The sequence below is a fragment of the Bombina bombina genome, chromosome 11 (genome assembly GCF_027579735.1).
Source record: "Bombina bombina isolate aBomBom1 chromosome 11, aBomBom1.pri, whole genome shotgun sequence".
Taxonomy (NCBI): domain Eukaryota; kingdom Metazoa; phylum Chordata; class Amphibia; order Anura; family Bombinatoridae; genus Bombina; species Bombina bombina.
In genome coordinates, this window is record NC_069509.1 from 57,661,554 (window position 1) to 57,678,498 (window position 16,945).

Below are 16,945 nucleotides of genomic sequence, written 5' to 3' on the forward strand. Positions count from 1 at the left end.
AGTGGAGAGAGAGAGGCAGTGGAGAGAGAGAGAGAGGCAGTGGAGAGAGAGAGAGAGGCAGTGGAGAGAGAGAGGCAGTGGAGAGAGAGAGAGAGGCAGTGGAGAGAGAGGCAGTGGAGAGAGAGGCAGTGGAGAGAGAGAGAGAGAGGCAGTGGAGAGAGAGAGGCAGTGGAGAGAGAGAGGCAGTGGAGAGAGAGAGGCAGTGGAGAGAGAGAGGCAGTGGAGAGAGAGAGGCAGTGGAGAGAGAGAGGCAGTGGAGAGAGAGAGAGGCAGTGGAGAGAGAGAGAGGCAGTGGAGAGAGAGAGAGGCAGTGGAGAGAGAGAGAGAGAGAGAGAGAGAGAGGCAGTGGAGAGAGAGAGAGGCAGTGGAGAGAGAGAGAGGCAGTGGAGAGAGAGAGAGGCAGTGGAGAGAGAGAGAGGCAGTGGAGAGAGAGAGAGAGAGGCAGTGGAGAGAGAGAGAGAGAGGCAGTGGAGAGAGAGAGAGAGAGAGAGAGAGGCAGTGGAGAGAGAGAGAGAGAGAGAGGCAGTGGAGAGAGAGAGAGACAGTGGAGAGAGAGAGAGAGGCAGTGGAGAGAGAGAGAGAGAGGCAGTGGAGAGAGAGAGAGGCAGTGGAGAGAGAGAGAGGCAGTAGAGAGAGAGAGAGAGAGGCAGTGGAGAGAGAGAGAGAGAGGCAGTGGAGAGAGAGAGGCAGTGGAGAGAGAGAGAGAGACAGTGGAGAGAGAGAGGCAGTGGAGAGAGAGAGAGAGAGGCAGTGGAGAGAGAGAGAGAGAGAGAGGCAGTGGAGAGAGAGAGAGAGAGGCAGTGGAGAGAGAGAGGCAGTGGAGAGAGAGAGAGAGAGGCAGTGGAGAGAGAGAGAGAGGCAGTGGAGAGAGAGAGAGGCAGTGGAGAGAGAGAGAGAGGCAGTGGAGAGAGAGAGAGAGGCAGTGGAGAGAGAGAGAGAGAGAGAGGCAGTGGAGAGAGAGAGAGAGGCAGTGGAGAGAGAGAGAGAGAGAGAGAGAGAGAGACAGTGGAGAGAGAGAGAGAGAGAGAGAGAGAGAGAGAGAGAGAGAGAGAGAGAGAGAGAGAGGCAGTGGAGAGAGAGAGAGAGAGAGAGAGAGAGGCAGTAGAGAGAGAGAGAGGCAGTGGAGAGAGAGAGGCAGTGGAGAGAGAGAGAGAGAGAGAGAGGCAGTGGAGAGAGAGAGAGAGAGAGAGAGGCAGTGGAGAGAGAGAGAGAGGCAGTGGAGAGAGAGAGAGAGAGGCAGTGGAGAGAGAGAGAGGCAGTGGAGAGAGAGAGAGAGAGAGAGACAGTGGAGAGAGAGAGAGGCAGTGGAGAGAGAGAGAGACAGTGGAGAGAGAGAGAGACAGTGGAGAGAGAGAGAGACAGTGGAGAGAGAGAGAGACAGTGGAGAGAGAGAGAGAGAGACAGTGGAGAGAGAGAGAGACAGTGGAGAGAGAGAGAGAGAGACAGTGGAGAGAGAGAGAGACAGTGGAGAGAGAGAGAGACAGTGGAGAGAGAGAGAGAGACAGTGGAGAGAGAGAGAGAGAGACAGTGGAGAGAGAGAGAGAGAGAGACAGTGGAGAGAGAGAGAGAGAGACAGTGGAGAGAGAGAGAGAGAGAGAGAGAGAGAGACAGTGGAGAGAGAGAGAGAGAGAGAGAGAGAGAGACAGTGGAGAGAGAGAGAGAGAGAGAGAGAGAGAGAGAGAGAGAGAGAGAGAGAGAGAGAGAGAGAGAGAGAGAGAGAGAGAGAGAGAGAGAGAGAGAGAGAGAGAGAGAAGAAAAAGACGAGTGACAGCAAGTGTTATAAACAAGAGAGAGACAGCGAGACAGAAAGAATGTGACAGCAAGAGAGAGAAAGTTAGTGACAGAGTGTGACAGCGAGACAGTAAAATAGAATAGTCAGAGAGGAACAGTGACAGCAAGTGACAGGGAGAGACAGCAAGGTAGAGAGAAACAGTGTGACCGCAAGGGAGAGAGACCGCAAGGGAGAGAGAGAGAGACCGCAAGGGAGAGAGAGAGACAGACAGCAAGGGAGAGAGAGAGAGAGACAGACAGCAAGGGAGAGAGAGAGACAGACAGCAAGGGAGAGAGAGAAAGAGACAGCGAGAGAGAGAGTGACAGCAAAGGGGAGAGAGAGAGTGACAGCAAGGGGGAGAGAGAGAGTGACAGCAAGAGATGGACAACAAGAGTGACATCAAATGAGAGAGAGTGACAGGGAGAGAGGCAGCGTGGGTGACAGACAGAAAATGACAGAGAAAGAGTGACAGACAGAGGGACAAGAAAAAAATGAGAGACAGGAAAAAAAAGTGAATGTATGAAAAGAGTGACAGAGAGAGCGAGAAAAGTGACAAGGAGGGAGAGACAGACACACAAACATGGACACAGAAAGAAAGAGACACACAGAAAAGTACACTGTGTGTCTGTCATTCTGTGTCTCTGACTCAGAAAAAAATCACATACATAAGGAGACAGACACACAGACATTTACACACAGGGAAAGAGAGAATAATGCCCATTCATACTATAACTATTCCCCATCAGTCATACAAAGAACAGCCATTAACCCCTTCCTTTCCATAATCCCCTTGGTGTCATATTGTGCAGTAACACCAGCACATAAAGATATTGACTAACTCCTGTTCTTATGAATTAATGTCCATTTTAAATGCAAGCTTCATATATACAGCTTAACAATTATAGCTGAATTTCACTAATTATGTAATGACTGATACCCCCACAAACATAAACAAGACAACAAGTGCAGTTTTATTTATCTTAGTGGTTTCCCATTGCTCATCTGCAGTCCCAGATAAAAGCTTCTCTCCTAGAAAATAAAGAATAGAAACAAATGTTGGGCTCCATGTGTAATATTTTACCACTACCAGTTCTTCATGTTTCTAGCACAAATCCTAGGCACAGATGAGGTTCCCATAATTCAGAGTTGAAAAAAAGACAATGTACAAATCTCTGGCTGGCTGTATAAAGCAGCCTCTAATCAGGATCCCAGCTTCTTGCTTCATGAGAACACAGGTTCTTCTCACTCCTTTTTCACATTAGTGTTTCTTCCATGTCCAGCATAAGCCCAGATAACCACTCCCGACGAGACACACAGACAGCAGCAGAAGGAAAGCAAAAAATGTCCTATCGATTTGAGTCTCCCGCACTTCTGCTTCTTCCTCACTCAGCTCTCTGTACCATGTGATCACTGCAGTCACGTGACTGCTGTGATGTCAGAGTGTCCTTTAGAGGGATAGAATCTAGCCGCTACCAATTCACAAGTCGCACGTGACTAAATGTAATAAGTGTAATCAGCCACAAACCATCCACAGAAACCACGTTCCAATGCCTGAGATACACTTTTTCATGAAAAGTGATGGAACGGCACCTTCTCAGCAACATATACAGACCAAATTCACCAGACACACATAACTAGATGTGATAAGTGTAATCAACCACAAACCATCCACAGAAACCACGTTCCAATACACATTGCGGCCGGTAATATGCTTTGTCATGAAAAGTGACGGAATGGCACCTTCCCAGTAAACCAGATACATAAAATTAACCAGTCACACATGACTAAATGTAATGAGTGTAATCAGCCAAAAACCATCCACAGAAACCACATTATGATATCTGTTCTGGCCTTTAATACGCTTTTTTTGTGAAAAATGACGGAACGGCACCTTCCCAGCAACATATAAAGACAAAATTCACCAGTCATACATAACTAGATGTGATAAGTGTAATCAATCACAAACCATCCACAGAAACCACGTTCCAATACCCGTTCCGGCCAGTAATACGCTTTTTCATGAAAAGTGATGGAATACAGATTTTCAGTAATTATTCCATTAATTTGTTTTATTAAACAAAAGACAAATAAATAATGAGTTAATTAATGGTTATTTGTCCTTATATAGAAGCCCCCTGACATAATCTACAGGTGTCAGTGAGGAACAGGGTAACCAATCACAGCGAGGTTCTTTAAACCAGTGATGGAGCTTTGCGCAAATGCGCAGATTCAAGATGGCTGCCTCCAAGTGTACCCGGCTTACCGGTGATCTCACCCGCAGCTTTCTGGCCTCGGTGGACACTGTACTGTTTGATTGTGACGGGGTACTGTGGCGGGGGGATGAAGCCATCCCCGGGGCGCCCGAGCTCATTAACAAGCTGAAACAGCACGGGAAGCGCGTGTTTTATTTGACCAACAACAGCACCAAGACCCGGGCAGCTTACACCGAGAAGCTGGGGCGGCTGGGCTTCAATGCCGAATCTAGGGAGGTGTTTGGGACGGCTTATTGCACGGCGCTCTACCTGCGGGACATAGCGCGGATGCAGGGCAAGGTGTATCTGATGGGCGGCAAGGCGCTGAGCCAGGAGCTCGGGGACGCGGGGATCCAGCATGTTGGCAGCGGCCCGGACCCGGTGACCGGAGGGTTTAGTGACTGGGCGGCGATAGAACCAGATCCTGAGGTTAAAGCTGTGGTAGTTGGTTTTGATGAGCACTTTAGTTACATGAAGCTGACCCGAGCTCTGCGGTACCTGCAGGATCCTGCTTGTCTCTTCATAGCCACAAACACCGACACCCGGCTGCCACTGGAGGGCGGCAGGGTGATACCAGGTACTTATGGGTCTGCTGTACTGGGCACTCACATGGTTCTATTAGAGGGCACTGCCATGTGCTGACTCACAGGGAATACATTGCTCTATATTTAACCTTGAGCTAAAATAGAATTACTATGTAATGCCAGAGCAGTATGGCCTAATGTGCCAAATAATAAATCCTCATAAGCTAACTGTCCTAGCCCCAATACATTTATATGCCCACAGCTTCTGGAGCATAACACAAGGGGGTAGAACAAGTCAGTCAGACTGGTTGGGAAGGATTAGCTCTAGAGGTTGAACATGATATACTTAAATGGGGTATAGAGTGTCATGTTTGCTTTAGACTGCTCCTTTAAAACACTTAAAATAAATAAAAAATCGGGAACATTTTAATATTGTAGGTTCTTTGACTTTAAAGTGAAAAACTTTCCCCTTTGTATAACAACTTAGAGACATGAAACCCAATTTTTTTTCTCTCTCATGATTCAGATAGAAAATACAATTTTAAACAACTTTCTAATATACTTCTATTATCTAATTTGTTTCATTCTCTTGGTATAATTTGTTGAAGAAGCAGCAATGCACTAATGGTTTCTAACTGAACTCATGGGTAAGCCAATCACAATCGCTATATATATATATATATATATATATATATATATATATATATATATATATATATATATATATATATATATATATTTCAGCCACCAATCAACAGCTAGAACCTAGGTTCTTTGCTACTCCTGAACTTGCCTAGATAAACCTTTCAGTAAAGGATAATAAGAGAAGGAAGCAAATTAAATAATAGAAGTAAATTGGAAAGTTGTTTAAAATTGTATTCTCTATCTAAATCATGAAAGAAAAATGTTGGGTTTCATGTCCCTTTAATTTTCAGTAACAGCTACAAGGGATTTCATAACTGCATGATTTAGTTCCTCTTATGGCCTTTCCCTATCCTTCCCGTCTTAATAACATTAGGTAATTCATGCACCAATTTTTTTTTTAATGACTCTATTGATTGCATATAACAGTGTTTAACTTCTGCAAATGGGTTAAACACCGTTAAAATGAGCTCCAGACAATTGGAGTACTACTGGTAGCTTAGCTGAGCATATTTGGGGAGCCAATCACAAGAGGCGTATGAGTAGCTACCAATCAGCAGCTAGCTCCCACTATTGCATTGCTGCTCCTAAACTACCTAGGTATTCTTTTCAACAAAGGATACTAAGAATGTTTGATAATAGAAGTAAATTGAGACATCTATTAAAATTGCATGCTCCAGCTGAACAACAAAAGTTTAATTTTGACTTTCTTGTTTCATTTAACCTTTGCCCGTCTCAATTTGCTTTATTGCCTTGCAGGTTGCGTCAGTCTGTTGGTCCTAATCACAATTTATTGTGGCAAAGAAAACCAGACAATCCCCTCATCTCTACAGTCATAAAGTTGGAAAATTCCAACAAATGTACACATTTTGCTAAAGTGTACTTGTGGTATTTACATTTAACACATTCCCCCTTTTTAAAATGGACTTGAAATATTCTTAATGTGCTAGGGCATTTTATTATTGAATTTGTTTGTTTGGACCTATGTGTTTAATACCTTTCTGTGGAGTTAAACTCAACTCTGAAAAGGCAATACTCTGCTGCTTATGAGCTGAGCATAGATGATTAGCGACTATGCACATATTCTGCCATGTTCAGCTCCAGACTAGTAGGGCGTTGCCACAGCTTTGCAAGGGTTAAAGGGATATGAAACCGTGCTTTAGTAAAAAAAACAAACCTAAAAAACAGATTTTATTAAATAGCAAACAGCTTTATTTGTTTTCTTGTAAAATGAGAACTTTGACATTCTCAGTGTAGCCAATGTCTTTAGTGAGATAAGTGAGCAGACATTACATAACGAGTCCCACTCTCACATGATTTTTGCAGCAGAAATCCTCTTCTGAGCATGGGCAGTAAACTGCAGCTATTTTGTGGTGTCTCCTAGCAACACTTCAAATGGAAAACATATTCTTTTGCCTTCCTGTAGAGATCCTACACAAATTAAGTTTAAAAAGAGAGGGAGGGAAAAGGTGAAATCATTTTAAAATGATAAATGCATATTAAAATTATTTCTATTAAGTATAACCCACTGCTTAGTATTTCTTTTTTTTTTTTTTTTTCTTTTTTTTCAATATCCCTTTAAGCAATATCGCAGTCAGATGATGTAAGTACATCAGATTCTTTTACTATTGCTTTTTTATGTCCCATCAAACATGAGCAGATCATTTGTTGGCTAACTGAGTTGATATTTGCACAGTTACAACTCTATTTTGCAAAATCTTTTATGGTGACTTTTTTTTTTTTTTTTTTTTTTTTTTTTTTTTTGGAGAAGTTTTACAATTTCTGTACATTTCTTCACCATTGCAATAGCCTGTTGCACAAGTAACATCACCTTAAATGGACATTATATGTGCCATATTACAAAGGAAATTCAAATAAATACATGTTTACATAAACCATGGAGTGTGAGCATATCTGCTCGTGATTGGTTCACAGACTATGTCCTTATTTGGAGTGTGCCCAGTACATAATTTTGTGTTTTAACTCCTTTGCACTGTATGCATTTAATTTCTACACTGGGGTATTTTTTTTTTTTTATTTCATAATAATTGAACTGGGTAACATGAATAGTTTCCTCATCCCATTAAAAGACCAGTAAATTACAGTAGATTTACGTAATCAACAAATGCATGATAACAAAACAATGCAATAGCACGTAATCTAAACTTAAAATGAGTAGTTTGATTTTATTCTTTCAAATTTCAAAGTTCTGTCTATTCCACTCCTCTTGTATCAGGTGACAGCCATCAGCCAATTAAATATACGTATATTCTGTGTATTCTTACACATGCTCAGTAGGAGCTTGTGACTCCGTGTTCATTTAAAGACTGCGCACATTTTGTTAATGGAAGTAAACTGGAAAGTTGTTTCAAATTGTGTGCGCTCTCTGAATCATGAAAGTTTAATTTTACATGCATGTCCCTTTCAGCATGTAGATGTCAGTGTTCATTGTATTATTCCAAAGTTGATTTGCTCCGAGTTGTATGTATGTAACTATAACCTAATCGGCCATTATAATTAAAAAATTACATGCTTTGATTTTTACTCTTCTTTGTAAATGTTAAACACATAAAGCATGATCTACCCTGCAAAGCTGACAAATGAGAGCATGTAATTTTGCACTGTGCTATCACTTTAAAATAAGTCTGTCCTTGGCAATATGTCTACAGTCCTCCAATTCATCTTAAAAGCCAGATTGGCAGGAGGAGCAGGTTGCTGATTTTATGTATGTAAATATCTATGATCAAGAGTTAGGAACCAGAAATAAAACCAGTGTCCATTGGCAACCTGAGATCTGGTACCCTCATCCATGAGTAGGCATTCCTGATTTTTAAAAAATTTTTTTAAAAAAACTATACAAAAAAGTCTTATTACTCTAATCTTCCCCCTAGGAACTGGCTGTTTGGTGCGAGCAGTGGAGACAGCCGCCCACCGCAATGCTCAGATCATCGGCAAGCCCAGCTCCTTCATCTACGATTGTGTGGTTAAAGAATGCGGATTGGATGCTTCCAGAACTGTGATGGTGGGAGACCGATTGGACACAGACATTCAGATGGGATCTACGTGTGGTATACGCACCCTCTTGACCTTAACAGGTTTTTCCACCCTGGAAGATGCCAAGTCTTATCAACAGAGTGGATCTTTTTCCTTAGTTCCAGATTATTATGTGGAGTCTGTATCTGACCTCCTGCCAGCACTTTCAGAGTAAAACCAATGAACCCGTACAAAGAACAGCTGTATGACTAAGCGGATTAACCTCATATATTGGGACTGATTCCTTCATTCTTTGGAGGGAAAACTCTTGTGCTGTGTGTTCCAGCCCTCTTTTCTTGGTTAAAATATAGCTATGCAGTTGGATCCTGATTGTGAATGGTTACTTTTCTCCTATGTGGGGGGTTAAAATAGTGTATATGGGGGTGAAGTGATGACTCTTTCCCCTTTTGAACGTTCTGCTCTAATTTCCTCTTTTAACTACAGTTTATAAACTGCAGCTGCAGAGTAATTTCAGAACCTTTTTTAAATTGTAATTTAAATCTAATGTTAAAAAATATATATAATCTATATCTCAAATTTTATATACATTTTTATATTTAAGAACAGAGTTTGTAGTATCAATATTTTGACTCCATACCCAGCATCACCCACATGCTAACTATTTTATGCTTCCAGATTTTCCCATTAACTTTTTTCTTTTTTGCAGTTTACATTAGGAGCTTTATTGGTGTTTGGAACTCCAGTACTGGATTATATTTATGGACAAAAGTAACTGTTCCTGCTGTTAATATAAATTACAATAGTACTGTATCTCTTATATAAAGTAAATATTAGTTTGGAAGCATCACTAGTATGAAAACCCATAAAATGCAATATTATTACAACTGTCAGTATTTGCTAAGTTTTTTTGTATACAGCTGCTATTGGTGGTCATGCTATCAGCAAATCGGGGTTGTAAGGCATAAAGGCACAGTATATTCCCACATTTACATAATTTCCCATGTATTTTAGTGTACAGTAAAAAAAAAATTCAGATACAGTCTGTCAAAACCAATTAGTGACATATATGTAGCAGGGTTAGCCTTGGAAAGTCTACTGTGTCCACTTAATTTTCAGAATTATTTTTTTTCTCTCGAGGACATAACAATAAACTGACAAAATAGTTCTATGTCAAAATTACACATTGTGTCTATAAAATATCTTATAACAAACTACATCCTTAGCCCCCCCCCCCCCCCCCTCCCAAGGCTACTCTTGAACCTCAAGAAAAATTGGAGTTGATGATATCAAAGGGTTTGCTACTTAGTGAAGGCTGTATAAGTCCCTTTTATAATCATAGAAAGTTATGTTGTACATTAGAGAGAGAAAACTAAAGCAAAACGTAAGGGCCACTACTGAGCTATTTTTAAGAGACTTTCCCATTTACTTCCATTATCAAATTGTCTACATTTTTTTTATTTTTTTGAGTCAAAGTTTTTTGAGGATTTTTTAGCATTACAATAGTCAAAGTAATAAAACATATACATTAATTCTGTATACAGAAGACACAGCAACACGGTAGCCTCATCATAAAATGCAGAATAATAAGTCTTATTGTCAAATAAGAAAAAAGATCAAATGCATATAAATGAAACCTCTTTTTTTCACATTAGCAATTATCCTCATTTCCTGGTATGTTTACTCTTGAACCAAACAAGACTAATGGTCTAGGGAAGAGGAATAATAATGAAAAAAAATAAGCATAAATAACAGAATACAAGGATATTCTCATTGCATTCTAATATGGAAGTAGATATAATGTTTAGCTAATCAGCATAGTATAGGGGTGAATTTAACTTAACACCACAAAGTCTATTACGGAGTCTTTATGAGCAAGCCTCGTAGAACCTAAATTGTCTGCTAAAGAACTCTTGAAAGAAATCAAAATTAAAGGTAAAACAAGTAAGGAGACTTTTAAAATGTAACTGTCTAAGCTTTTTCGAAGCAAATGCTCAATATCTATATGTCACCTAGGACCTGAATAGTAATAATATGATGATCCGTATTTCTCCCTCTATAACCCAGGTCTGGAGCAATATATTTGCAACTTCTGTAGTTTCTTAAAACCAAACCCAACTTAGGTTAATGGCACACATTTAAATATTCAGGAGAGGGTGAACTTTCTGAATTCACAATAGTATATAAGTTATGGTATCAGAGCTCTCGGGTATAACCGTATATATGTATACAGTCCCCACCTGTTATTCCTCTGAGGCTCTATACTAATAGGTTCTGGAATATTACTCTTCTGTCCCACTGCCTCGGCCGCCGGCAGTAGCCCCGAGTCAAAGGAGCTGAACCCCCATAATCTCCCCTAACCTACTAAGGACACTATGCTAGGGGAAAAAGCCCTCTGGCTACCTAATGTAATATATAGTCCATTAATTAACCCTTGAGAGCTATCTATTACTGGGAACTGTTATGTGTGAGGAAAAATGTCAACTAAACCCTCTAAGTAACACCTAACACCAGAAAGAAGTGTCGCAAAAGGGCTTCCAAGAGCTTACTTTGTTTTGGCATAGGGTTGTCTGGATACTATTGCAAGCAGTTCGATTAAATCTCCTTACTTATAATTGAGCGCTGAGAATAGCCATTAAAGGTTGAATGCCGATAATGGTGGCGGGTGAATGCTGCCTTACTCGATTACTTAAGGAACCGAGGGGGGTACATGGATGTGTAATGAGATTGCGGCCTTCCACTTCAGCTAGTCCCATATGACTCCTATTGGTGCAATCATAATAGTGAAGATATCATTCTAATCCGTAACTTCTCCTCCTTAGTTTTCATAAGTTGTTAAGTATGAAAGCTGATTAGTAAGGAGATAAGCAGTGGGATATTAGAAAATCTTGAGGAGCTTCTTAATTATGCTGCTGAACATGGCCGCGATCCACACATTATTTTTTATATACACACTTTTTGAGGCACTAGCTTCTACTAAGCATGTGCCCAAGTTCATAGGGTATATTAGTCTGTGATTGGCTGATGTCTGTCACATGATACAGGGGACCTACAAATGGGGGAAAAAAATCTGCTTATTTAAAATTCAGAGTAAGTGTAACATTATCTTTATATTATGTACTTGTTAATTATACATTTCTACTCTATTTAGTGGTTCTTTAATATAATTAAAAAGCACATTCTACTAAAAGGTGAGCATAGGGTGACGTAAAAAAAACACTACAAAAAACCCACAATCCCGGCTGCAGATTGCAAGGCAAAGTAGAGGGGGGAACTCCACGTGCACACCCAGGCCCCCTTAACATTATTGTAGCCTTTAAGTAGGATTAGGTCCCTTAAAAAAAATTAGCCAGTATCTTAGGAATTTTTTTGCATAACATGGTAATGAGATGTACACAAGACAATATATAAAAAAAACCATAATTTGTCTTACCTGATAAATTCATTTCATGGTGGCGAGAGTCCACAACTGGTTTCATATGGGATATACATTCCTACCAGGAGGAGGCAAAGTTTCCTAAACCCCAAAAGCCTATAAAACCCCTCCTTCCTCACGCAAACCTCAGTTTGACATATAGCCAAACAGTGAGGTGTATGAAAGAAAGCCAAAATATTAGGAGCAGGGAAAAAGGATGTACTTAAAACAAAGCAACCCCAAATGGGTGGGGACTCATGAATTCTCGCAACTATGAAATAAATTAATTTATCGTATAATATATAAATTGTTCTCTTTCATACAGGTGGCGAGAACCATGACCTGTTACATATGGGATCTAATACCCAAGCTGTGGAAGTCCTCGAGTAACAATAAAGAGAGGGATATAGAATAAACCGCTTTTTTTTTTTTCTCTGAGAAATTAAAATCTGCAACCCAAAGCAAAATATGTCTCTAACGACAAACTCAAATTATAGGCACAATTATCAAACAGACCAAGTCCGACAAAGCAAAAAAAATCAAAATGGTAAATTTTAGTAAAGGTATGCATAGAAGACCAAGTGGCCGCTTTGCAAATTTGATCATCTGAAGCCTCATTCTTGAAAGAAGTGGCCACAGATGTAGTAGAATGAGCCGTAATTCTCTGTGGCGTAGGCTGACCTGCCTCCAAATAAGTTCTGTGAATAAAACATTTTAACCAAGAGGCTAAAGAAATAGCAGAGACCTTCTTGCCTTTCCTGGGGCCAGAAAAAAAACCTCTAAGTTTGTCTGAAATCTTCAGTAGCATCAACATATTTTAATGCTCTAACAATGTCCAAAAGCTGCAAAGATCTTTCAGAAGCATTTTTTGGATCAGGACATAAGTAGGGAACAACAATCTCCCTACTGATGTTTTGTGATGAAACAACTTTAGGTAAGAAAGTAAAAGTAGTTTGCAAAACAGCCTTGTCCCAAAGGAATATCAAATCTCATCAGCAGAGAGAGACAGGTTGCAGTCCCAGAATGATGATGTAATCACTCCCTATTTAACTGCCTCAGTCCTGTTTGCCATTACCCTTGTCTCTGATCTCTCTGTGAGTTCCTGTGTTCCAGACTCTGTATAACCTGGCTTGTTTGACGTCCCATCTGGTTCCTGATCCCTGGCTAGTTCCTGACTTCGCTGATCTTCGTGTTCCTGACCCCAGCTCATCTTACTATTCGCTTTGGTTCCTGACCCGGCTCGTCTGAGTATCTGCTCTGGCTTGTCATTTGGCTTTTGGACTTTTTAAAAAAAAAAATATATTTTTTTTTTAATAAAGGTGTGATTAATTTAGCATTTTACATCCCTGTCTGTTTCCTGGTACCCTGACAGAAACATGGTGTAATTTATGAGGAGCCATATGTCATCTGACAAACGACAAAATAAAACTCAGTTACTTAGTAAAAAGCTTATTTAATAAAGGAAACCATCTTCTGCCACTCTTACAGGTCAAAGTTAACATGCTCTTCTTTCTACCATTTTCTAGCATATCCTGTCTTTAGAAAGTTGGGACAATCAAATAACCTTTTACAGTAATTTAACTAAGAGCTTAAATAGCTGATGTCCGTTCTCCATCTATTTTCCAAAGGTGTCAACTCCCTAAGACCTTACTTTGGAAAGTTTTAATCTTATAGAGAGGAGAAGAAACCTCTACCAATGCAATTTTACTGAGATCATATATTGTCAAAAAACTCAGGAACAACATGGAATCAGCATGGTATAGGTAACTTACTACATGAATAATGAATTGTAACTACAATTGTGGATGATAATCTACCGGTGCAGACAATTGACTGACTGCAGAGGCCAGGAGTAAGGTGCCACCAACTTACCATGACTCTGTCGTACCCATTTTGCCAGACACACTTGCAGTATCTCTTTGGAAATACAAGCTAAACAATATTGATGGAATCTTCTAGGGCCATGTCTGAGGGCAAATAGGCCTGATCCAATTCATGCCCACTGGTTAAATTTTAAGTTCAAACCCCAGGCAGATGCATGTGTCAACATAGTCTCTTCATAACACATTTCAATATTAAGGACGGTAGCTGCGCTACTTTATTCTACAGGATATGGAAAGTCAGTACAAAATACTGAAGGCATTCCAAGACAACAGCCAGGACCTTCATAGCTAAGTATCAAAACAAGTTTGTGAACTTAGGCCAGATCATCTGCACATTTGAACTGCTGCCACACTACTTAACAATGAGATCTGTGTGAAATACCATTTAAAATAGTTCATTTGAATTCACACAATAAGGATAGAAGTTTGAAGCAACTGTGTCCCAAATACTTTGGGGAAAGAAAGACTTAAAGGACCAGTAAATACAGTAGATTTGCATACATAACAAATGCATGATAAAAAGACAATGCAATAGCACTTAGTCTGAACTTCAAATAAATAGTAGATTTTTTTATGACAAATTTCAAAGTTATGTCTATTTCCACTCCCCCTGTACCATGTGACAGTCATCAGCCAATCACAAATGCATATACGTTTATTCTGTGAACTCTTGCACATGCTCAGTAGGAACTGGTGACTCCAAAAGTTTAAATATAAAAAGACTGTGCACATTTTGTTAATGGAAGTAAATTGGAAAGTTATTTAAAATGGCTGCTCTATCTGAATCATAAAGGTTTAATTGTGCATTTTGTGTCCCTTTAAAGATATTTAATCCCTTTCAAGGGGAAATCACAGATTCAAAAACTACAATTTCTTTAGGGTCAGAGCAAAGGTGTATGCCTCTTTCTTAGATACAGGGACCTTTTGATAGAAAAGCTGAACAAAGAAGTTCAAATAGCTTCGGAAGACAGTCTTCTGGCTTAGTAATAAACACCATTGCATCATTGATAAATTTAGTATTATAGATACATGTTTAAATGTATTTTGATGTATGGTTTCAGCCAAAGGCTCAGTGACCACTGTGAATAGATATCATACCTCACAAGTACCATTAAGTGGGTAATGATAAAGCTCAGAATCCTAGCAAAGGGAAATTAATATAGAATTTTACATGCAGAACTATATAGGGGTTCATTACTGTACTGAATCAAAAGCCCAGAGATATCAATTATCATTCTCAGCATCCAACAACAGAGTAACCAGTGGGATCTCCAAAAACAAAAGATTTTTTTTTTAGTAAATTGCACAAAGGTAAATTGCACATATTAGCCTAGATTACAAGTCGCGCGCTGACTGCAGTGCATGTGCCATATGTTTTTTCTTTAGGCTCCCGCAAGATTCTTCAGCCTCACCAGTCCTTATGTTATTAAATATGATTTAATAACATAAGGACTAGCGAGGCTGAAGACACTCGAGGGAGCCTAAAGGAAAAACATTGCACGTGCGCTGCAATCGGCGCACGACTTCTAATCTAAGCAATTTTGTGACCTCTGAGTTGAGTAAACCCAATTTGATCAAGGTGAACTATTGATGGCTTTACAGAACCAATTATAAACAAGAGATGATAAAGCTTTCTGGACTTGAAAGTGTTAAAAAAAATTACTTTTCTCCTACATTGGTGTGTCCGGTCCACGGCTTCATCCTTACTTGTGGGATATTCTCTTCCCTTACAGGAAATGGCAAAGAGACACACAGCAAATGCTGTCCATATAGCCCCTCCTCTGGCTCCGCCCCCCAGTCATACTCTTTGCCGCTCTGAACAAGTAGCATCTCCACGGGGATGGTAAATAGTTTGTGGTGTTTAGTTGTAGTTTTTATTTCTTCTATCAAGAGTTTGTTATTTTAAAATAGTGCCGGTTTGTACTATTTACTCTACAACAGAAAGTGATTTCTGTTAAAAGAGGAGTATGATTTTAGCACCAGTAACTAAAATCCATTGCTGTTCCCACGCAGGACTGTTGAAACCAGAGAACTTCAGTTGGGGGGAACAGTTTGCAGACTTATCTGCTTCAGGTATGACCAGTCTCTTTTCTAACAAGACCCAGTATTGCTAGAAGACTGTCAGTTTTTCCCTTATGTGACCAGTAAGCCATTTTCTTAGACGCAGTAACAGAATTAAGGCTGATAAATTGGGCTCTATGCTGGTTGACACTTTGTGGGCTAAATCGATTAGTTTTTTATCATATTATATGACATTTTAAGTGTTTTTGTGAACTTTGAAACTCTTTTGGGAACGTTTATTTGCGCCTGGCAGTGTTTAGACGCCTAATTTAGTCAGAAAGGCCCCTCCACTCTGGTAATGCAGAGGGAGGAGGCCTCATTTTCGCGCCTTAGTTGCGCAGTTACTTTCATAGGCAGTGCATGCAGCTTCATGTGAGAGGGTCCTGTAGCTGAGAAAAGGACTCAGGGAGGCTTAATTCTGTGTCGAATCACCCCTAAGGAAGGTAAAAGCCGCAGCAAAGCCTGTGGCAGGGACTGTAGTGTGTTTAAACCGGTAAATTGAACTATTAGCTCCGGTTTGCTCATTTAAGGTGAAATTTGGTGTGCAATACTTTCAAAGCATTAAGACACTGGGGTGTAATTTTCAGAAAGATCGGATATTTCTTTGATAGTTTTTTGAACATTGAGAAATAAAGTGTGCTCTTTTTATTATTTAAAGAGACAGTAACGGTTTTGTTTAAAATTGTTTTTATTGCATTAATAGCCTGCCTAAATCTGTCTAACATGTCTGTACCTTCAGATAGCATATGTTCTGTGTGTATGGAGGCCAAGGTGGTTCCCCCTTTAAATGTATGTGCAAATTGTGCCATGGCGTACAAACAAAGTAAGGACAGTACTGTCACATTTAATAAGGTTGCCCAAGATGATTCTTCTAATGAAGGTAGTGGGGATAGTTCATCATCCTCTCCTTCTGTGTCAACACCAGTTTTGCCCGCGCAGGCGATACCTAGTACATCTAGCGCGCCAATGCTTGTTACTATGCAACAATTAACTGCAGTAATGGATAATTCTATAGCAGCTCTTTTATCCAAACTGCCAGCATTTCCCAGAAAGCGTGATTGCTCAGTTTTAAATACAGAGGATGAGCAAATAGGCGCTGACGATAATTTATCTGTTATACCCTCACATCAATCTGAGTTGGCAGTGAGGGAGGGTCTGTCTGAGGGAGAAATTTCTGATTCAGGAAAAATTTCTCAGCAGGCAGAACCTGATATCGTGGCATTTAAATTTAAGCTAGAACATCTCCGCGCCCTGCTTAAGGAGGTGCTAGCTACTCTTGATGATTGTGATTCTTTGGTAATTCCAGAGAAGTTGTGCAAAATGGACAAATTCTTAGAGGTCCCAGTGCACGCTGATGCTTTTCCGATACCCAAGAGGGTGGCGGACATAGTGACTAAGGAGTGGGA

At 40.1% G+C, this 16,945-nt stretch overlaps 2 protein-coding genes across 2 annotated transcripts in view; one reads left to right on the forward strand and one right to left on the reverse strand.

The window, feature by feature from the left end:
• E4F1 (E4F transcription factor 1) overlaps window positions 1–4,635 on the reverse strand; it is an 80,350-nt gene extending 75,715 nt beyond the window's left edge. The window contains exon 1 of the mRNA XM_053694766.1: window positions 4,522–4,635. The gene's annotated coding sequence lies outside the window, so the exon portion shown is untranslated. The remainder of the gene's footprint in view (window positions 1–4,521) is intronic.
• On the forward strand, window positions 4,000–9,067 carry PGP (phosphoglycolate phosphatase). The gene is made up of 2 exons (XM_053694767.1): window positions 4,000–4,600; window positions 8,081–9,067. The coding sequence occupies exons 1-2, from the start codon at window positions 4,006–4,008 to the stop codon at window positions 8,395–8,397; spliced, it is 912 nt and encodes a 303-aa protein (XP_053550742.1). The 5' UTR covers window positions 4,000–4,005; the 3' UTR covers window positions 8,398–9,067.
• The last annotated feature ends 7,878 nt before the right edge of the window (window positions 9,068–16,945 follow it).